The sequence below is a fragment of the Myotis myotis genome, unplaced genomic scaffold (assembly GCF_014108235.1).
Source record: "Myotis myotis isolate mMyoMyo1 unplaced genomic scaffold, mMyoMyo1.p scaffold_m19_p_22, whole genome shotgun sequence".
In the NCBI taxonomy this organism is placed as follows: domain Eukaryota; kingdom Metazoa; phylum Chordata; class Mammalia; order Chiroptera; family Vespertilionidae; genus Myotis; species Myotis myotis.
In genome coordinates, this window is record NW_023416327.1 from 914062 (window position 1) to 936018 (window position 21957).

The 21957-nt window shown below is 61.1% G+C and overlaps 1 protein-coding gene across 3 annotated transcripts in view; it reads left to right on the forward strand.

Annotated features, from left to right (window-relative positions):
- Positions 1-21957, forward strand: part of RASGRF1 (Ras protein specific guanine nucleotide releasing factor 1) — a 52465-nt gene continuing 30508 nt past the window's right edge. The window contains exons 1-5 of one of the 3 annotated variants that reach the window (XM_036355488.1): positions 1-668; positions 14149-14255; positions 16482-16629; positions 20244-20345; positions 21700-21953. In XM_036355488.1, coding sequence (XP_036211381.1) covers positions 393-668; positions 14149-14255; positions 16482-16629; positions 20244-20345; positions 21700-21953 — 887 coding nt within the window. In that variant the 5' untranslated portion in view covers positions 1-392. The remainder of the gene's footprint in view (positions 669-14148; positions 14256-16481; positions 16630-20243; positions 20346-21699; positions 21954-21957) is intronic. The other 2 variants (XM_036355487.1, XM_036355489.1) reach the window with 2 other exon arrangements.

Here is a 21957-nt window from a genome sequence, read left to right on the forward strand (position 1 = left end):
CCAAGGTACAGCCTGCGTGGCTCTGCGCCTCGCCGGCTGCGTGCGTGTGTCCCTGTCCGCGCCGCTGAAACGGGCGCTTCGAGGGATCGCGTCACATGACTCCGCCTGCCCCTCGCCAGCGCGCAGCGCAGCTCCCCGCTCCCTCCGTTGCCCAGGTGCCAGGGGGCAGGGTCGCGCGGCATCTCCGGGGCCCGGGGGCCCTGTGGGGCGGAATGGTACCTCTGGATTGCAGAGGCCGTGGCTCGGCGCCAGATCCCGGAGTGTAGACATTTGGGGGGGAGGGGAGCGTGAGAAGGAGCCAGCGAGCCAGCGAGCGAGCGCGCCGCGGGCACGGACGAGGGGCTGCGCGGGGAAGATGTGAGCGCGTGGGGTCTGGCTGGCCTCCGAGCACCATGCAGAAGGGGATCCGGCTAAACGATGGCCACGTCGCGTCCCTGGGGCTGCTGGCGCGCCAGGACGGCACGCGCAAGGGCTACCTGAGCAAGCGGAGCGCGGACAACACAAAATGGCAAACCAAGTGGTTCGCGCTGCTGCACAACCTGCTCTTCTACTTCGAGAGCGACTCAAGCACCAGGCCCTCGGGGCTCTACCTGCTGGAGGGCTGCGTCTGCGACCGCGCGCCCTCCCCCAAGCCCGCGCTCTCGGCCAAGGAACCGCCCGAGAAACAGGTGAGGCCGCGCCGGGGCTCGGGGCCTTCCGCCGCCGACAGGACCCAAACTTTGGTCCCTGGACTCAGCGCCCGCCCGTGGCGCAGAGCGGGCAGGGGCAGCGGGCAGGGGCAGCGGGCAGGGGGTGCGGCTGCTGCTGCCCTCCACCTGCCACTTCGGTGGGAGGCAGGACCGAGGGGTGGCGAGGGGGAGAGGCGAGGGGGAGGGGTCCGGGGGCCTGACAGCCATGAGGAATGTGAACCCACACCCAACCCAAAATGGTGCTCGCCACCCCCGCTGCCACCCCTCCGACCCGGAGAGCCCGACCGTCTGCCCAGACCTGGGAGGCGTCGCTCCCGCGCGGTGGCGGGGAAGGCAGAGATGGATGCACGGGGCACCGCGTCCCTGCCTCCCCGCAGCCCTGCCTCCCCGCAGCCGGGAGCGGGGGCGCCTTCGCGGGCTCTGCCAAGTTCGGGGCTGCAGCCCGCAGGGGCCGGTTGGGCGCCATCGCGTGGTGATGGTCTCCCAGCAGCACACCGAGGGGTCCCAAGCGCCCCGCTGACGGGGCTGCGGCGGAGGCGGCGGGCCGGACGAGTGGGCGCCCCCCCCCCCCTGCGTCTCCACCTCCACCTCCGCCGCCGCCAGTCGCCGCCACCGCCGCAGTCCGGCTCCAGGGCTGCGCTCGCGCGTTTCCTGAGCTGCCAGGCTAAGGGCCCGGCCTGGATCTCGGGGCTTGGGCCGGCGGGGGCGGGGGCGGGGGTGGGGGTGCGCCCTCAGCGTGGAGGGAGGCTGAGCACCTGCAGGCCGAGCGGGAACAGCCAGACGGGGCGACAGCGTTTTCCGCTGATGCTTCTCCAAAGGCGTCTGGCGCGCCCTCCGGCCTGGGAAGGTGAAGTGAAGGTAGTGGACCCGACCTGTCCTGTCCGCGGGAAGGGGCCAGAGGGACCCAGGAGGCCCGCCAGCCGGTGACACCCGGTGAGCACACGGAGGACACCACTGGCCCAGTGTCATGCCAGCAGCGGGGCTGCCCCCGAATCGCCAGCAACTCTCAGAAGCCCTTGCTACATACAGACCCGGGGCGGGGGAACTGGGAGGGGGGGGGGGGCTGGACAGGCCGAAATAAAGGCACTGCTTGAAGCTGCCCCTCCCTCCCCTGCCCTCAGCCTGGGCGGGCGGGGGCTGGGGAATGGACAGGAATATTTGAAGGGGGTTTCCGGGGATTGGGGCCGCTAGGGGCTCCCCGATGCCAGGGCAGAGCGCAGGGCAGAGCGCAGCGCAGGCAGCCTGAGCTGCAAAGGTACACGGGTCTAGAGGCACAAGGGGGAGGGCCAGACCCAGGCCCGGCCAGAGACGCTGCTCTCGACTCTCCATGACCTGCCCCTCCCCCAGCCTGCCGAGCCTTCCAGAACATCGCCACCCCTTGCCCGCCAAAGCCCCCCACCTCTGAGTGCCACCAGTGGCCGGCAGTGGAACCCACCTCGCCCTCAGCCCCTGCTCAGAGCCCGAGCTCAGCTCCCTGGGAGACAGGGAGAGGGCGGAGGAGGCTGACCTGTGGGGCTCAGCCCCTCAGAGCCAGAAGCAGGCCTGAGACTGCTGCTCAGCTCTGCAACTTCCTGGCTGTGTGACCTCAGGGAACACACTCAACCTCTCTGAGCCTCCGTTTGTAATCCACAAAATGGGGGTCTCCACACCCAGCATTCTGGGGGGTTTTGTGAATACAATTAAATAACACATATGAACGCACGCTCATGACGCATTTTGGATGGATCTAGGTCCATCTTAGTTGGGTCTGAATTACATCCACCTGGACAGGAATAAGGGCCTCACACAAAATGTGAATGCTGAAAGGAACCTGACACGCACGGCCTCCTTCCCATGTCTTTATATACAGACCAGAGGCCTGGTGCACGAAATCCATGCAAGGGGCTCGGCCCTCGCAGCCCCGGCTTTGTCTGTAAGGTCCTTCAGCTGTCTGGTCTAATTAGCATATTACACTTTTATTATCATAGATATTTTTTAAATTAATTTTGAGCATCATGGATCGCCTGCCTCCTGTACGCCCCACCCTGGGGATGGAGCCAGCAACCCCGGCATGTGCCCTGACCGGGAATCGAACCATGACCTCCTGGTTCACAGGCTGATGCTCACCCACTGAGCAACACTGGCCGGGCCCTCCTTCCCGTTTCACAGAGAGAGGGACTGAAGCCCAAAGAGCGGAAGGGAGTTACCCAACGTCATCAGTGGCAGAATCAGACCTAGATCCCACCCCACGTCTAAGAATTCGTGAACATGAGACAGATCCTCTGCTGATTCCAAACCATTCAGCTCAGGGCTCAGGCCCTAGCTCGGGCCAGCAGTGGATTCTGGGAGGAGCAGGAGCGCAGAACCCGCTAAGGGTCCGCACACATGTTCAGGGCCCTCTCCCCGGACCCCACCAGCCAGAGGCTTGGTGTGTTCAGGGAGGGCCCCATGTGGCACCAGGGGACCGAACAGGGAGGAAGAGTGGGCGATGGCCTGGCGCCCCCAGCTCAGGTGCAGATGCCATCAGAGCCACCTGTCTCGGAAGACCCTGCTCCTTTAGCCTGTGTGTGTCTACACGACATACAGCTTGTTCCCGTCTAAAGCTTGGAGGCAAACGGGTGACCCTAGCAGTTAGTGGTTCCATGTTTCTCCTGGGCCTGGGTGCCCCATGCCCCCCCCCCCAGCCCTGGCGGATGCCCAGCTGCGTGTGCCTTGCCTTGGGGCCCCCAGGAATCCTCTGACTCCAAACCTGCCAGCACGTGGCCGAGCCCCCACACCAGGAGGCCTCCAAGAGGCTGACCACTTGACTGGATTGGCTGGTGTCTGGTGAAGACGTGGTGTTAGCAAGATGTGGTTTCATCCAGGTGTAAACAGGAAGCTTCCACCCAGAAGGGCCACGACAGGTTCTGAAGGAACAGAAACCAAACCTTGGCAGGGAGCTCCCCCAATGGCAGAAGTGGGTCAGGGATGGAGCACGTAGTAGGTGCACAGGAAGGGGTCAGGGATGGAGCACGTAGTAGGTGTGCAGGAAGGGGTCAGGGATGGAGCACGTAGTAGGTGGGCAGGAAGGGGTCGGGGATGGAGCACGTAGTAGGTGGGCAGGAAGGGGTCGGGGATGGAGCACACAGTAGGTGTGCAGGAAGGGGTCGGGGATGGAGCACATAGTAGGTGGGCAGGAAGGGGTCGGGGATGGAGCACGTAGTAGGTGGGCAGGAAGGGGTCGGGGATGGAGCACGTAGTAGGTGCGCAGGAAGGGGTCGGGGATGGAGTACGTAGTAGGTGCGCAGGAAGGGGTCGGGGATGGAGCACGTAGTAGGTGCGCAGGAAGGGGTCGGGGATGGAGCACGTAGTGGGTGGGCAGGAAGGGGTCGGGGATGGAGCACGTAGTAGGTGGGCAGGAAGGGGTCGGGGATGGAGCACGTAGTAGGTGGGCAGGAATGGGGGGGGGTAGCACATAGTAGGTGGGCCGGAAATGTTTATTGAACTGAATTTGCTGGTGTATCTCATGCTAATTCCCCATTTTACGTCTTAAGGGCCAGCTGGGCTCCGGTCCTGGCCCTGTGCTGTGTCACAGGCCTAAGAAGTTGGATTTTCAGAGTCCCCAATCCCTAAATATGCGACGTTGCTCTAAGAGTGAAACAGGCAGGGTGCCGGGATGCGAAGGCATGGAGCACCATGCCCACCATGGCACGATGCATTGTGCTCTGGCTGCTCCTACACGTCCTGTGTCCAGTGCAGCCCCCGTGTCCTGGAGCTCAGGTCTGGGAACCCCCAGGCCTCATGGAGCCAGACTGGCACTGCCAGGCTTCAGTGCCCACTGGCGGCTGCAAGGCCCCTCCCTGGCCTGGGCCCTGCTCACTCAGTGCCCACCCCCTCGCCTCCAGACCCCACAGCCACGTACTGGAGGCACAGGCCCCTGAACTTAGAGTGTGGGTTCAGCTTCCCCACAGGGAGACCCTTGCCCCGCTTTGGCATGGAGTTACCCAAACTGGCTTTTCTCACTCCCAGCCGCCTGAAAAAAGCTTCCAGCCCCAGCTTCTAACGGGGGGACTCCAGCACGCCCCTCACCCCCAACCAGGAGGGGTCACAATGTGGACCCCGGGCTCTCCCTGATTCACGTTGGACAGAGGGACACAGACAGGTTCCTCAGCCAGAGCGTGGGCAGCAGTGTGGGTGGAGGTTCTGGAAGCTGGGGGACCCATAGTGCCTGCTGTGTGTGCACCCAGTGGGTACCTTTCCCTGAGGCCGGAGGAAGCCCACTCCAGGCCCTCATCACAGGACACAGGACAGGGGCCCTGGTGGGTTTGGATCTACAACCGCTCTGAGGCTGTGAGTGTGCTGGTTCACAGAGGGGGTGTCAGTGGCTGAGATGCATGCTCTGGCTTTATTTATTTATTTTTTAATATACTTTTGTTGATTTCAGAGAGGAAGGGAGAGGGAGGGAGAAACATCAATGATGAGAGAATCACTGATCTGCTGCCTTCTGCACGCCCCCCACTGGGGATCCAGCGGGACACCCGGGCATGTGCCCTTGACAGGGAATCGAACCCGGGACCCTTCAGTCCGCAGGCCGACGCTCTATCCACTGAGCAACACCGGCCAGGGCCATTCTCTGGCTTTCTGACCCCGCACACCCGGCCTCTAGGCCACGGAGGAAAAGGCCAACCCCGATGTAGGGGCAGAGGTTGAGTTAAGAGCAACACAGCACACACGCGGAGCCAGCCGCTCAGACCGGGCTCTGGAAACGCCAGCCCCGCAGGCCTGAGGCCCCGGGATTAACCATGTGGGGTGTCCCTCCCCCCACCTCCCACCCCCCACAGATTGCTTGAGCTGAAATCAGGTTGCATTGCGCAGCTTGGTTCATTTTACCTTAACGGGGACAAGAAATACCAGGTCCCCACCCCTCTGCCCCGGTGCCTAACTCTCACACGGGTGTGTGACTACCATGTGGCGGGGTGGGGGGTGGGGGGGGGGGGGAACGCGACCGGGGCCACACCTGCGCTGGGCCCCGTGGGTCCCGCGACAAGGAAGCCTTGTGATCAAAGTGCTCGAGTGGAGGGGGGTCTCGGGGTCCCTCTCAGCGATGACCACGTGCTGGGAGCTGCCCCCCACCCAGCCTCCTATTCAGCCGCTCCCGGGTCCCGTCAGGTCCCCCTCCGCGCATCGGGCCGCCAGAGGAACCCCCTAAAGCACAGTCAGACCGAAACCAGGGCACAGAAGCTGCGGATGCGACAGGGGCTCCCACCGCCCTTAGAAACGAAGCAAAACCGGAAGCAGAGCCGGATCGCCCCGCCCCCACTCGGACTAGGCCCCGCCTACACGCCTGGTTCTGCCCCCACTCGGCCTTGACCCTGCCCACACGCCTGGCCCCGCCCCCACTCGGACTAGGACTCGCCCCCAATCGGACTAGGTCCCGCCCACACGCCTGGCCCCGCCCCCACTCGGACTAGGACTCGCCCCCAATCGGACTAGGTCCCGCCCACACGCCTGGTTCCGCCCCAACTCGGTTAGGCCCCGCCCCACACACCTGGTCCCGCCTCCACTCGTCCTAGGCCCCGCCCCCAATTGGCCTAGGCCCTGCCCACACGCCTGGTTCCACCCCACACGGCCTAGGCCCCGCCCACCCGCATGGCCCCGCCCCCAGCCCTGAGGGGCCTACTCCCGGCTCAGCAGGCCTTATCCTCAAGCCGCCTCCCCGCTGCTCCCCTCCGCGCGCGGGACACTCCAGGTACCTTCCTTCCTGCGCTCACTCACCTGTGGGGGGTCCTCACGCGGATGTGGGCCGTCCACGCACGGGCTGGCACGCGGGCCTCGACCGACGCAACTCAGGGTCCGTGAGGGACCGAGGCCCTGAGGGGGCGCAGGGCCGCTCTGTGTGAGGGGCTCCAAGCAGACCCTCGGGGCTGTGTCCGGGCAGGACGCGCCCTAAGGGAGCGGGTGGGACCCAGGTCACAAGCGCCCGCTAGTCCCACAGCATTGGTGGCGCAGGCGGCGGCGAGGCTCGCACAGGCAGACCAGGTGCAACCACGAGCCCCGTCTCGCGAGGTCTCAGGATCCCGCGAGATCAGAGTTGGGCTGCGTGAGGGCAGGAAAGGCTCGCCCCTCTCGCCGGTCACGTGAGCAGACTCGCTGCGGAGGCACGTGCAAGGCACGTGCTTCGGGCCGCGCCTGCCAATCAGAGCATCCTGTTTCTGCCTGCAACCTGGACAAGGGGTCCACACGCACATCCTTGTTTATTAGCTTTAAAAAGCCACCTCCGGCCCTGGCCGGTGTGGCTCAGCAGATAGAGCCTCGGCCTGTGGACTCAAGGGTCCCGGGTTCGATTCCCGTCAAGGGCACATGCCCGGGTTGCAGGCTCCATACCCAATGGGAGGCGTGCAGGAGGCCGCCGAACCATGATTCTCTCTCATCATTGGTGTTTCTAGCTCCCTCTCCCTCTCCCTCCCTCTCTAAAATCAATAAAAATATATATTAAAAATAATAATTTTTTGCCGGAACCGGTGTGGCTCAGTGGATAGAGCGTCAGCCTGCGGACTGAAAGGTCCCAGGTTCAATTCCGGTCAAGGGCATGTACCTGGGTTGCGGGCACATCCCCAGTAGGAGGTGTGCAGGAGGCAGCTGATCGATGTTTCTCTCTCATCGATGTTTCTAACTCTCTATCCCTCTCCCCTCCTCTCTGTAAAAAATCAATAAAATATATTAAAAAATAATAATAATAATTTTTTAAAAATAATTTTTAAAAAGTCACCTGTGCCCACACTCACTGCTATGTGCCCTTCAGCCCCGATGGGGCGTGAGTGCGGGCTTCGATGGGTATGTGTTGTTTGCAGAGCGCTTCAGAAACCAGACCAAACGTTCCTGGTCCCAGGAAACACAATTTATTGCGCACCTACTGTGTGCCCAGCCCTACTGTGTGCCCAGCGCCAGAGGGCATGTTTGACACACGGCACCTGCCTTAGTCATCCCAACAGCCCTGGGGCGGGGGGGGGGGGGCGCGGGCGGGGCGGTATCACTGTTGACCCATTTTTGAGATGACAAAACTGAGGCCCGGAGATGTTCAAGTCCCCTATTCACGGTTACAGAGCCTGCACCGGAACCCAGGCTGCCTGACTCCAAAACCCGAGCTTCTGTTGTTTTGTTTTGACTATACTTGTATTGATTCCAGAGAGGAAGGGGAAGAGAGAGAGAAACATCCATGATGACAGAGAATCATGGGTCGGTGCCTCCTGCACACCCCCTACTGGGGATCGAGCCTGCAACCCGGGCATGTGCCCTTGACCGGGAATCGAACCCGGGACGCTTCAGTCCGCACGCTCACACTCTATTATCCGCTGAGCCACACTGGCCGGGGCCAACACCTGAGCTTTTGACCCACCAGCCACATAAAGATATGGGCTGGTGTGTGTGTGTGTGCGCGGAGGGGGGGGTTGCGGTTTGAGTTTATCATTCTCTGCCAAGATACATAGAGGGGCGGGGGGAGAGAAACACAATTAACCGCCGTGAAAACGTGTCACCGTGGCTTCTGCCAGGTGGCTCCTGTGTCTGCCGGGGTCCCACGCGTGTTAGGGAACACTCACCCAGGCGTCCCCAGCCCACGGCCCCGATGCCCGGACTCCGTGGGAGCCTGGAGCCGGGGCCCGCGTCCAAGCAGCCAAGAACAGAGCGCGGCCCCCGGTGTTGATGTAAGAGCTGTGCTCGTGGACTGGGCAGGAGCCCAGAACGCTGCCAACGCCCAGACTCCTCCGGGAGGGCCGCCGTCGTGCAGGGAGCAGCTGGGAGCCCTGGCCGCCCCCGCCGCTCGTCCCCCACGCGGAGCCGGCCCTGCAGCCCCTCCATGGCACAGCCCCTGCTCCCCGCCCATCCCTGAGCAGCTGCGTGACTCCGCCTCTGACCACGGGTCTCCGGCCACACAGGCTGGCTTGGGGTCCTGCCTCTGCCGCCTCCTGCAGGGCTCTCTGGGCCTCCGTTTCCCCATCGGCGAGATGGAGGCTGTAAGAGAGCCCGCCTGGCAGCCCTGTCCCGAGTAGTAACCTGGGTGCTGTGTTCCAAGTCCTAGCACAACACCCACAGTAGGTCTTCTCGACTGGCACACAGTCAGCTTCCACCTTACGACCGGGTCCTCCTCAGGGACGCAGCGGCTCACCTGGGCCTCTGGCATGTCAACACCGAGCCCTGACCCTGGATATAAAGATAGGATAGCACATTGTGTGTGTTTTAAATATGTTTTTACTGATGTCAGAGAGGAAGGGAAAGGGAGAGAGAGATAGACACATCAATGATGAGAGAGAATCATGGATTGGCTGCCTCCTGCACGCCCCACACTGGGGATCAAGCCCGCAACCCGGGCCTGTGTCCAGACCGGGAATCGAACCGTGACCTCCTGGTTCATGGGTTGACGCTCAACCACTGAGCCACACCGGCCAGGCTAGAATGGTACATCCTATATAATAAAAGCCTAATATGCAAATTGTCCCCTCAACCGGGATTTCGACCAGGGGGCGGGGCCGGCCAGCCAACCGCCCACGGCCCCTCCCCTGGCCGGCCCCACCCCAGCCAGCTGGGGAAAGGGAGGCCCTGGCCAGCAGTCGGCAGCTGCTAGGACCCTACCCGTGCATGAATTTCATGCACTGGGCCTCTAGTCTTAACATAAAGAACCCGTGGGTTTCTGGAAAAGTCTGAGCGAGGTGCCCCTACAAGAAGAAAGGGGGTTGCTAGGGGAGCCTGCTTCCTCCCTGGTGGCCACACAGCCACCGGCCTGTTGGTCTGACCTCCTATCTCTCTCAGACGCACCCACGTGCGTCCCTCTCTCCCTCCACCGCTCTAGCCCAGGCTGCTGTCACCGCCCATCCGGACTTTGGTGTATTAGTCAGGACGGGCTGGGTTCTGCTGCAGTGACAACTGAGCCGCACCCTGAGCTTCGTGGGCAGCGGCGGGAGCGTCCAGTTCTCACCCCGCGAGAGCTCCGGGTGCAGGTCTGTGCCTTCCTATCCAGCCGCCACCCAGATAAGCACCTTTGCGGTGGCACCCTTGTGTCGATGAGCATGTCTGGGCGGCACCACAGCCACCCTCGTTTGGCACACGGGGCTCAGATAGACGGAGCTCATGTCTCAACGGACAAAGGGTCTCCTGCGTCCAGGCCCCGAGAGTCAGAGCTGGAACCCGGCCTCCGGGTTCCAGGTCCTTCGGATGAATGGACATCCAGGCCGACTGCTAACCTCAGCCATTCACCCACGATCAAGACTCGATCCGGCCCGTGCGGCGGGGCTCAGCGGTTGAGCGTCGACCTGTGAACCAGGAGGTCACGGTTTGATTCCCAGTCAGGGCACCTGCCCGGGTTGCAGGCTCCATCCCCAGTGGGGGGCGTGCAGGAGGCAGCCGATCCATGATTCTCTCTCATCATGGATGTTTCTCTCTCCCTTCCTCTCTAAAATCAATAAAAATATTTTTTATAAAAAAAACCCGATCTCACTAATCTGGCAAAGCAAATGCAGAGCCAGCCTTTCCCCTGAAGAGTGAGATAATTGTTTTCAACAAGGTACTTCCGCGTGGAGTTTTTATGTTTTCCAAATGGGGAAACCCAACCCAGACCTGAAAATAAAAGCTGTTGGAAATTAATTTTAGAAGCGTGCGTGAATGGCATCTCTTGCTTCGACACACACGGAAGCGGAAGGGCCGATGTGTCCAGGCGGGTTCATTCGGCAAACGTCCAGAGAGGCAGCTGGAGGGAGGGGAGCGGCGGGCGGTGAGCGGGGTGACAGACGGGCAGAGGTGGGCGTGGGACCAGCCAGGTATGACACCTGGGGTCTGGAGTCGTTCCTACCCATTAACAGGACCACTCCGCAGGCCCCCAGGCTGTGGGTCAGGCCTCCTCCAAGCTGACCCTGAGGGCTGGGGCTTTTTAAATACACACACACACACACACACACACACACACACACATATGCTTTGCCCTGGCCGGTGTGGGTCAGTGGCTAGTGCATCAGCCTGCGGACCAAAGGGTCCCGGTTCCATTCCGGTCAAGGGCACGTGCCTGGGTTGCAGGCTCCTCCCCGGCCCGGGCCCTGGTCGGGGCGCGTGTAGGAGGCAACCCATCGATGTGTCTCACATCGATGTTTCTCTCTGTCTCTCCCTCTCCCTTCAACTCTCTCTCAAAATCAATGGGAAAATATCCTCGGGGGAGGATTTAAAATAAATAAATAAAATAAATATATGTTTTTATTGATTTCAGAGAGGAAGGGAGAGGGGGAATGAGATAAAGACATCCATGATGAGAGAGAATCCCCCACCGATCAGCTGCCTCCTGCATACGCCTCTTATTGGGGATCAAGCCCGCAACCCGGGCATGTGCCCTGGCCAGGAGTCGGACCGTGACCTCCTGGTTCATAGGTCGACGCTCAGCCACTGAGCCACGCTGGCCGGCCAGGCAGGGCTGGGCTGGGTTTTGCCCGGGCTTTCCCGTCCTCACATTGCAGCCCCAGGCAGGTGGCGGGTGGAGCAACCGGCGGCTCAGGCCAGGTGGGAGCCTGGGAGCCAGACGGGGGCTGAGCCAGGCACTCAGCTCCTAGCTGGGGGAGAGGGTCATGAGTGGGCCCAGCCCCCCTGTGCGGTCATATCAGGTGGAGGTTGGGGGGCAGGCGGGCACAGCCGGTGAGCAGGCCTTTGGGACATGCTGTGCCTGCGGCCCCACTGTGTGCCAGGCACTGGGCGGGCAGTACAGCCAGGCCAGGAGGGGCCGAAAGCAAGGAGCAGGCTGTGGAAGGGGGTGAGAGGTCAGAAGACACTCTTGGGGCGCCTGGCTGGGGTCAGGGTGAGCTCCCCCTACAAGGGCTGCAGAGCAGAGTGGCTCCCCTGGGACCCTAAGGGTGAGGTGGAAAGGGGACCTGGGATGTCTAGGAGGATGCAAGGACGACCCGCATGGATGGCCCCTTAGTGAGGGAGGAGGGGAGAGAGAGGGACTCCAGGACAGGGCATGTGCGTGCACACATACATGTGTGTATGCACGTGCATGCACAGACATGCACACACATGCACAGACATACACGCATGCACAGACATGCACACCTGCATGGGACATGGGACAGCATTGGGTAGAGAGGGCTGCTGAGGCAGTGCCAGCTGGGACCGCAGCCCCCAAGGTGCCCAGGGGGGAGAGGCCGCCATGGCTGACCTGGGCACTGGAATGGGGCCTGGCAAGGGGCGGGGTGGACCACGAGTGAGGGCATCCCCCCCTCACTGACCCCCAGACTCACGATATGATCTGCGAGGTGGGCGGTATCCTCCCCAATTTGTGAAGAAGAGAAAATGCAGGAGTGAAGAGACCTAAAGAATAAACTCGAACTGCAGTCCCCATGGGACTCCCGGGAACGCTGGGAGTGTTCTTCCAAACAGATGCAAGCGGTGGGGTTCCGTGGGGAACCGAGTTTGGGAAGAGGTTCCCTCACGCGCAGGACTTGTCAGTGCCTTTACCGCATGACTGAGCGTCGCGGGCGTGGTTCATGGAGCCAGGGCGCCCCATCCCCCGCTGGCCACTGTCACCACCCACACCTGCGGGGCCAAGCCAGTGCCCCCTGCGTGTGATGGTGAATGGCTGCTGTCATCCACCAGCTCGGCTGGGCTCGGTGCCCGGCGGGCGGCGTTTCCTGGTCAGGAATCACACACTTGAGGGAACCGGAGCCCATTCAGAGCAGCTTAAGCGACAGCGAGGACGGACTCTCTTAGAACCTGAGTCTCCGAGGCCTGGACGGCAAGCAGCTGCGCCCATCCCTCCTCCTCCACTCCAGTTCCCCAGCGCCCACCCCTCTGCTCCCCGGAACCAGGCCTCGTGTCGCCAAGAGGGCCTCGTTTCCGAGTGTGGACCCCAAGTCTGACCTGCCCACAGCCTCCTTCCCCTTCACACCCCAGGGCCGCGTCCGGGGCCTGACCAGGTGGTGGGTGCCCGGTGAAGGTTTGTCATCTGGGCTCCTCTCTCTGCCTTCTTGCTGTGTGGCCTTAAGCAGGTGGCTCAACCTCTCTGAGCCTCAGACAATCATACCAGTTCCAGCTGGAGAAGGTGGGAATACACAGGCCCTGGGAGACGAGCGTGAGAGCGTGAGAGAGGGGGGAGCGCTTGGGGACCCCCCTGCGGCCCCGTGTTCTCCCTGCTTCCGTCTCGAGGAGGAGGGGGTACCCATCGGAGCCCCTCAACCCAGCGGATGACGTTTCATGCTATAGCCCCAAGTATGTTTCCCAGGAAACAAGTGAGAGAGAGTGGCTGCAGCAACCCACAGGCTCACGTGCACACGCACGCGCACACGCACGCACACATGCACACACGCACGCACACGCACCCTGGCTGCCACCCAGGCTATTAACAGAAATGCAGTAATGTCAGCAGGAGCTAAAAGGACTTTATACGCCCCACCTCGGCCTGCTGCTCCCTGCCGCCCGGACACCCAGGGGACACCCAGGGACAGGGGACCAGGACGGCGCCCTCTCTGACCCATGGCCCTGCCATGACCTCTTCCGGATGGATGGGCAGGCTTGAGGGTCCCGCCCTGCCCCCCCCCCCACCTGCCTGTCTCCTCTGGTTTCTTCAGGGGCCCTTACAGGCTGCCCCCAACAAGTGGCCAGCCACCCCATCTCCCAGTTCCCGCTCGGCTAAAAGGCTGGCCCCTCAGCCCCATTTCTTCTTCTTTTTTTATAAATTAACTAGAGGCCTGGTGCACGAGTTCGTGCACCAGTGGGGTCCCTCGGCCTGGCCTGTGGGATCGGGCGGAAACCGGCGCTCTAACATCCCCCGAGGGGTCCCGGATTGCGAGGGGGCACAGGCCAGGCCGAGGGACCCCACTGGTGCACGATCGGGGCTGGGGAGGGACCTGAGAGGCTGGCCAGCTGGGGAGGGACCGAGGAAGGGCTCTGGGGCGTGTCTAGCCCATCTCAGTCCCAATCAGCCGGACCCCAGCAGCAAGCTAACCTACTGGTCAGAGTGTCTGCCCCCTGGTGGTCAGTGCATGTCATAGCGAGCGGTTGAGTGGACTTAGCATCTCATTAGCATATTACCCTTTGATTGGTTGAATGGACAACCAGACACTTAGCATATTAGGCTTTTATTACATAGGATGTTATTTTTTAATATACTTTTATTGATTTCAGAGAGAGGAAGGGAGAGGGAGAGAGAGAGAGAGAGAGAGAGAGAGAGAGAGAGAGAGGGACCAATGATGAGAGAGAATCATGGGTCGGCTGCCTCCTGCACGCCCCCCAATGGGGGTCGAGCCCACAACCCGGGCCTGTGCCCTGACCGGGAATCGAACCCTGACCTCCTGGTTCATAGGTCGACGCTCATTGAGAGGGTGAGCGTCCTCCCCGGGCCCGCGCCCCCACAGCCGCAGATAAGGAACCCGTGTCCGGCTGGGTGGCAGCGAGCGCTCTGCCAACAGCTAGCGGGGCAGGCGCCGCTGGTTCCGCGGACGCCCCGGTAACCGGAGCTCTCTCCTCGGCGCAGCACTATTTCACCGTGAACTTCAGCCACGAGAACCAGAAGGCCTTGGAGCTGCGGACTGAGGATGCCAAGGACTGTGACGAGTGGGTGGCAGCCATCGCTCACGCCAGGTGGGTCTCCCCCAGCCCCCGGGTCCGGGCACGAGTGGCGGAACCCTGAACCCGAGGGCCCGATCGGGCAAACCCCCTCCTTAGGACGAGGGAGGAAGGCAGCGGAGGAGAGGAGGGGGGATGGGAGCTTGACAGAGACAAAGTTTGGGCATCAGAAGGTACGTGAGGTTCACCCTGGCCGGTGTTGCTCAGTGGGTAGAGCGTCGGCCTGGAGACAGAAGGGTCCCGGGTTCGATTCCGCTCAAGGGCACGGACCTCGGTTGCAGGCTCCTCCCTAGCCCGGACCAGGTCAGGGCGCGTGCAGGAGGCAACCCATCGATGTGTTTTTTTGTGTGTTTTTTTTTAATTAAATCTTTATTGTTCAGATTATTACATTTGTTCCTCTTTTTTCCCCCCGTAACTCCCCTCCTCCCAGTTCCCACCCCACCCTCCGCCCTCACTCCCCACCCACTGTCCTCATCCATAGGCGCACGATTTTTGTCCAGTCTCTTCCCGCATCTCCCACACCCCATTCCCCCCAAGAATGGTCAGTCCATTCCCTTTCTATGTCCCTGATTCTATTATAATCAACAGTTCATTCTGTTCATCAGATTATTTATTCACTTGATTCTTAGGTTCACTTGTTGATAGATGCATATTTGTTGTTCATAATTTGTATCTTTACCTTTTTCTTCCTCTTCCTCTTCTTAAAGGACACCTTTCAGCATTTCATATAATCCTGGTTTGGTGGTGATGAACTCCTTTAGCTTTTCCTTATCTGTGAAGCTCTTTATCTGACCTTCAATTCTGAATGATAGCTTTGCTGGATAAAGTAATCTTGGTTGTAGGTTCTTGGTATTCATCACTTTGAATATTTCTTGCCACTCCCTCCTGGCCTGCAAAGTTTCTGTTGAGAAATCAGCTGACAGTTGTATGGGTATTCCCTTGTAGGTAACTGAGTTTCTTTCTCTTGCTGCTTTTAAGATTCTCTCTTTGTGTTTTGCTCTTGGCATTTTAATTATGATGTGTCTTGGTGTGGTCCTCTTTGGATTCCTTTTGTTTGGGGTTCTCTGCGCTTCCTGGACCTGTAAGTCCATTTCTTTCACCAGGTGGGGGAAGTTTTCTGTCATTATTTCTTCAAATAGGTTTTCAGTATCTTGCTCTCTCTCTTCTTCTGGCACCCCTATAATTCTGATGTTGGTACGCTTGAAGCTGTCCCAGAGGCTCCTTACACTATCTTCGTATTTTCGGATTCTTTTTTCATTTCGCTTTTCCAGTTGGGTGTTTTTTGCTTCTTCGCGTTTCGAATCTTTGACTTGATTCTTGCGCTCCTCTGGTCTGCTGTTGGGTGTCTGTATAATATTCTTTATTTCAGTCCGTGTATGCTTAATTTCTAGTTGGTTCTTTATCACAACATCGAGGGTCTCATTAGATTTCTTGAGGATCTCACTATATTTATCGGTGGTCTCACCAGTCTTTTCGAGGGCCTTACTAAATTTATCGGCAGCTTCTAGACAGTTCTTGAGAGACCTTAAAAGTGTGGTTTTGAGCTCTATATCCAGCATTTTGCCTTCCTCCGTTTCTGTCCTGTTTTTTTTTTTTTTTGTCTCCTCATTTTTTATGCTTTCTTGGTGCACCCCCGAGGGGTCTTTGTGCGCCGTCTTGTTGTAGTTAAGCCTTGATTGTTGTAGGTAACACGGGGGGGATTTGACCTCCAGGCCAACTCCCACCGATGTGTTTTGATGTTTCTCTGTCTTTCCCTCTCTCTTCCACTCTTTCTAAAATTAATGGAAAAATATCCTCAGGTGAGGATAAGGAAAAAAAGAAAAGTTGTAAAAAAATAGATCAGTCCGGCCGATGCTGTGGTAGTGGAAGCCGAGGGTGTTTCTGGGACACCCCACCCAGTCGGGGCGAGGGGGGGCAGGGAAAGTTCTGGAGACCCAGAGCTAAGCTAGGAAAGAGGACGGACCTGGTCCAGGGAACGGGGGGGTGGGGGGCAGAGGATGCTTCAGACAGAAGATCTGTCTGTGCAAAGGCCCTGGGGTGTATGGGGTGGGGCAGGGGGCCAGGGCCCGTGGGCGGAAGCAGAGGTCAGAGTGCGGGGAAGGGGCTGGGTGACCAGTAGCAGCGTCCGGGGGAGGCCCAGCATCGTGCCCGGGCGGCGGGACCCTCTCCTGAGGGCAGTGGTGGGGTCTCGGGGGCCGAGCGGGCCGTGCCTGACCTGCCGCGGCGGCCGTGTGCCCACAGCTACCGGGAGCTGGCCACGGAGCACGAGGCACTGATGCAGAAGTACCTGCACCTGCTGCAGATTGTGGAGACGGAGAAGACGGTGGCCAAGCAGCTGCGGAGGCAGATCGAGGATGGAGAGGTCGAGATCGAGCGGCTGAAGGCAGAGGTGACTGCTGGCCGGGGCCGGGCCCCACGCCTGGCACCCAGGTTCCTTGGGATCGGGAGGGGGGAGGGGAGGCCACAGGACAGGACGGGGGCGGCTCCCCACCGCTGCCCTGCCAGCCTCCAGCCCTGAAACCGGTGATGCTGGCCGAGTGGGGCGGTCCTTGGGGTCGCAGCTGGATTCAGATCCCACTTCTGACACCTAAACCTGCAACCTGGAGCGAACCCCCAACCTCCATGTGCCCCCACTTCTTCTTTTAACACTAGAGGCCCGGTGCACAACATTCGTGCACTGGGGGGGGTCTCTCAGCCCAGCCTGCACCCTCTAAGCCAGTAGGCGGACATCCCCCAAGGGGTCCTCAGTGCTGCCATGAGCCTGGCTTCTGGCTGAGCAGCGCTCCCCCTGTGGTGGCACTCCTCCTGCGTTGAGCATCTGCCCCCCTGTGGTCAGTGAATGTCATAGCAACCAATCCTTCCACCGTTCAGTCAATTTGCATAGTAGCCTTTTATTATATAGGATATTTGTATTGATTTCAGAGAGGAAGGAAGAGGGAGAGAGAAACATCCATGATGAGAGAGAACCATGGATCGGCTGCCTCCTGCACGCCCCTCACTGGAGACCGAGCCCGCAACCCGGGCCTGTGCCCTGACCGGGAATCCAGCCGTGACCTCCTGGTTCATAGGTCGACGCTCAACCACTGAGCCACGCCAGCCGGACATCTGTGCCTCCCCTTCTCATGGGCTTTTTTTTTACATCTAACCCTCAAGGCTACAAGGTTACGTCTGGGTAGATTCCTAGTTTCTGTGACGACACGCACATTGAGTCAGCCTTCCGCGTTACCAGCCCAAGGCTCCGGGGGTGGGCGCTGCATGGCTTCTGGGCTTGCCGGCACCCGACTGCAATGCCCTTGTCACCCCAGGCTCAGAGGCCCCCTCCAGGGGACTCCCTGCCCTGCCAGCCCCCCAGCCTGGCACGTAGTAGGTGGTCAGTCAGGGCGCCGGGCTCTGTGGTGGGCACTGGAGAAGCAGAGGTCTGACTGTGGGTCACAAGCATAGAGCTCAGGGGCACCCAGCTCCGGAAGTGAGTCATTTCGTGGCCGACGTGGGTGTGGGCTGGTGTTGCTTCTGCCCTAAAGGGATTCCGGGGTTGGATTCGGGAGTTGGGAGTGCAGAGAAGGGGCGGGCGCAGGGGTGGTTGTGAGTGTGTGTGGCAGCAAAAGCCCATTTGTGGGAATTTCTTTTTTTTCTTTTTTTAATGTTTTTATTGATCTCAGAGAGGAAGGGAGAGGGAGAGAGAGAGAGAAGCATCCATGATGAGAGAGAATCATGGATCAGCTGCCTCCTGCACGCCCCACACTGGGGATGGAGCCTGCAACCCGGGCCTGTGCGTGGGTCGATGCTCAACCACTGGGTCCATTTGTGGGAGTTTGGGGCAATGTTTCCAACTGAGTGCCTCACCCTCGGGGCAGAGATTTCTTTTCAAGGAGACTCTGCAGCGCCTGCTGGTCGAGCTCTAGGGCCACCGTGGCTCTGTGTCTCTCGCACACACACCCCCCACAGGGCACAGGGCACCTGTCCGCTCTGGACCAGCTCTAGGACGCGGAAGCACAGAGCCCACGGCCCGGGAGGTGGCCGCCAGGTGGCAGGAGGCACTGAGAAGCCGGGGAGTGTCAGGCGGCCCCGTGACAAAGACGAGGTCTCACCAGGTCAGAGCTGGGAGGGCTCTGAAGACATCGAGGGCCACGGGTCACCGTCAGCACTGGAGGCCGAGCCCAGACCTGGACCTCCCGGCTCACACCCCCTGCAGGTTACCTCCCCCCGCAGCGGAGATCTGCGGATTAAAGGGTGCCCGTACCAGGCATGTGCCCGGCCAGCATGGCTCGGTAGTTGAACGTTGACCTATGAACCACGAGGTCACGGTTCGATTCCCGGTCAGGGCACATGCCCGGGTTGCAGGCATGTGATCCCAGCAGGGGGGTGTGCAGGAGGCAGCCCATCCATGATTCTCTCTCATCACTGATGTTTCTCTCCCTCTCTCTCTTCCTCTTGAAATCGATAAAAATATATTTAAAAAAAAAAAAAGAAAGCCCGTCTTTGTCTTCGGGGCGGGGGGATAAGTGGGCAACAGAGACGCCCAGTTCACACCATCCCTTCTGCTCAAATTCCTCCTGTGCCAGAGCCACCTGTTAGGCTCCTATCTGCCCTGCAAAACCTCTTGTGGAAAGCCCTTCCCATTTCCGCGGGGGCAGCCAGAGCTGGGCGCTTGCCGGCGAGCTGGGCTGTGAGCCAGTCCCAAGTCCCCACGGCCTCCAGGGACGAGGTCAGCAGGGCAGCTCCTGATGCCACGCCAGCAAACCAGGGTCCAAAGCCGGCCCATCCACCCCCAAGGGGGCCTGCCAGGGTGAGAGCAAGGCTGGCTCCCCGAGCTCCCGGGGCCCCCTCCCCTGCTGGCTCCCCGCTCTGCAGAGCTCTGCCCGCCCAGCCTGATGCTTAACTAAGGCTCCGGGCTGCCCGCTTCGCTGAGCACAGAGTGAGAGCCTGGCCTAATTACATCTATTTTTTGACCTGGTCCCTGCTGAGTGGATGTCCTGGAATGCCTCTCCCTTAGAGGAGTGCCACCAAATTTAAATACATACATGCGAGCGCACATGTATGCACATGCATACACACGTGCACACGCATGCAATGTGTGCACATGTGGACACACTGACACACATGGACATATACATGCATGCGCATGCACGCACACGTGTACACACGCACACACGCACATCACCCAACTAAAGGGAAAAGGGTGCCAGGTGCAAATCCCAAAACTTGTGACAAGCCCTAGCCTGCGTGGCTCAGTGGATAGAGCGCCGGCCTGTGGACTGAAGGGTTGCAGGTTCAATTCCGGTCAAGGACACATGCCTGGGTTGCGGGCTCAGTCCCCAGTGGGGGGGCATGCAGGAGGCAACTGATCGATGATTCTATCTCATCATGGATGTTTCTCTCGCTCTCTTCCTCTCCCTTCCTCTCTCGGAAATCAATAAAAACATATTTTATTTTTTTAAAATATATTTTTATTGATTTCAGAGAGAGGAAGGGGGGGGGGAGAGAAAGAGAAACATCAATGATGAGAATCATGGATCGGCTGCCTCCTGCACGTCTCCCACTGGGGACTGAGCCCACAACCCGGGCATGCGCCCTTGACCGGAATGGAACACAGGACCCTTCAGTCCGCAGGCCAACACTCTACCCATTGAGCCAAACTGACCAGGGCAATAAAAACGTATTTTTTAAAAACCGGCTAAGATGGCAAACTTTATGTTGCAGGCATCTGACGCCAATAAAAACCCAAGCGTAAAGGCAGCCACGGTTGAGGCATCGGGCACAGATCCAGGCCCGGCTCCCAGGGCACAGGGGACAGGGGACAGGTGCTGCCTGCAGCCCAGGGAGCCGAAGGGCATTGCCCAAAGTCACTCAGAGCGAAAGCCCAGCAGCCTGGGACCCAGGTGGGCTGGTCCCCCCCTCCAGGCGGCTCAGATGTCTGGCTCAACGACCTCCCACAGAGCAAGGGGCCTCAGCTTCCCACCGGGCGGTGCCCCTGGGGGCGGCTGACCTGTGTTTCTGCCGCAGATCGCGTCCCTGCTCAAGGACAACGAGCGGATCCAGTCCACCCAGACCACCGTGACCAGTGACCCCGGCGACGAGGACAGCGACATCAAGAAGATTAAGAAGGTCTGTACTGCCCGGCTGCCCCGCCCGTGGGCCACGCCTGGAGTCCAGTGGCCCAGAGGCTCAGAGGCACCCAGCACCTTGCCAGAGGCCTTGCACTCCCGAGCCCTGGTCCCTGCTCACCTTGGTCCCCGCGTGTGCGTCCTGGTCCCTGCGTGTGCGCCTTCGTCCCCGCGTGTGTGCCCTGGTCCCTGCTCACCTTGGTCCCCGCGTGTGCGCCGTGGTCCCTGCGTGTGTGCCCTGATCCCTGCTCACTTTGGTCCCCGCGTGTGTGCCCTGGTCCCCGCGTGTGCGCCATGGTCCCTGCTCACCTTGGTCCCCGCGTGTGTGCCCTGGTCCCCGCGTGTGCGCCATGGTCCCTGCTCACCTTGGTCCCCGCGTGCGCGCCCTGGTCCCTGCGTGTGCGCCGTGGTCCCTGAGTGTGCGCTGTGGCCCCTGCTCACCTTGGTCCCTGCGTGTGCGCCGTGGTCCCTGCTCACCTTGGTCCCCACGTGTGCACCGTGGTCCCTGGTCACCTTGGTCCCTATATGTGCCCCCTGGTCCCCGCATGTGTGCCCTGGTCCCCGCATGTGCGCCCTGGTCCCTGCGTGTGAGCCCTGGTCCCCGCGTGTGCGCCCTGGTCCCTACGTGTGCGCCCTGGTCCCCGCGTGTGCGCCCTGGTCCCTACGTGTGCCCCCTGGTCCCCGCATGTGCGCCCTGGTCCCCGCGTGTGCGCCCTGGTCCCTACGTGTGCCCCCTGGTCCCCGCATGTGCGCCCTGGTCCCCGCGTGTGCGCCCTGGTCCCTACGTGTGCCTCCTGGTCCCCGCGTGAGCGCCCTGGTCCCTACGTGTGCCCCCTGGTCCCCGCATGTGCGCCCTGGTCCCCGCATGTGCGCCCTGGTCCCTACGTGTGCGCCCTGGTCCCCGCGTGAGCGCCCTGGTCCCTACGTGTGCCCCCTGGTCCCCGCATGTGCGCCCTGGTCCCCGCGTGTGCGCCCTGGTCCCCACGTGTGCCCCCTGGTCCCCGCATGTGCGCCCTGATCCCTGCGTGTGAACCCTGGTCCCTGCGTGTGCGCCCTAGTCCCCGCATGTGCCCTGGTCCCCGCGTGTGCGCCCTGGTCCCCGCATGTGTCCTGGTCCCCGCGTGTGCGCCCTAGTCCCCGCATGTGCCGTGGTCCCTGCGTGTGTGCCCTGGTCCCTGGTCACCTTGGTCCCCGCGTGTGCGCCCTGGTCCCCGCGTGTGCGCCCTGGTTTCCGCATGTGCCCTGGTCCCCGCGCGCCCGAGGGTGTGGGGCAGGCAGTTGGGGGGGCTCCCTGCCCACCCCCGCCAGCCCCCGCCAGCCCCGCAGCACTGAGGCCCCGCCCCGCGCGCGCCCAGGTGCAGAGCTTCCTGCGCGGCTGGCTGTGCCGCCGCAAGTGGAAGACCGTGATCCAGGACTACATCCGGTCGCCGCACGCCGACAGCATGCGCAAGCGCAACCAGCTGGTGTTCAGCATGCTGGAGGCCGAGGCCGAGTACGTGCAGCAGCTGCACATCCTGGTCAACAACTTCCTGCGCCCGCTGCGCATGGCCGCCAGCTCCAAGCGGCCGCCCATCACGCACGACGACGTCAGCAGCATCTTCCTCAACAGGTGG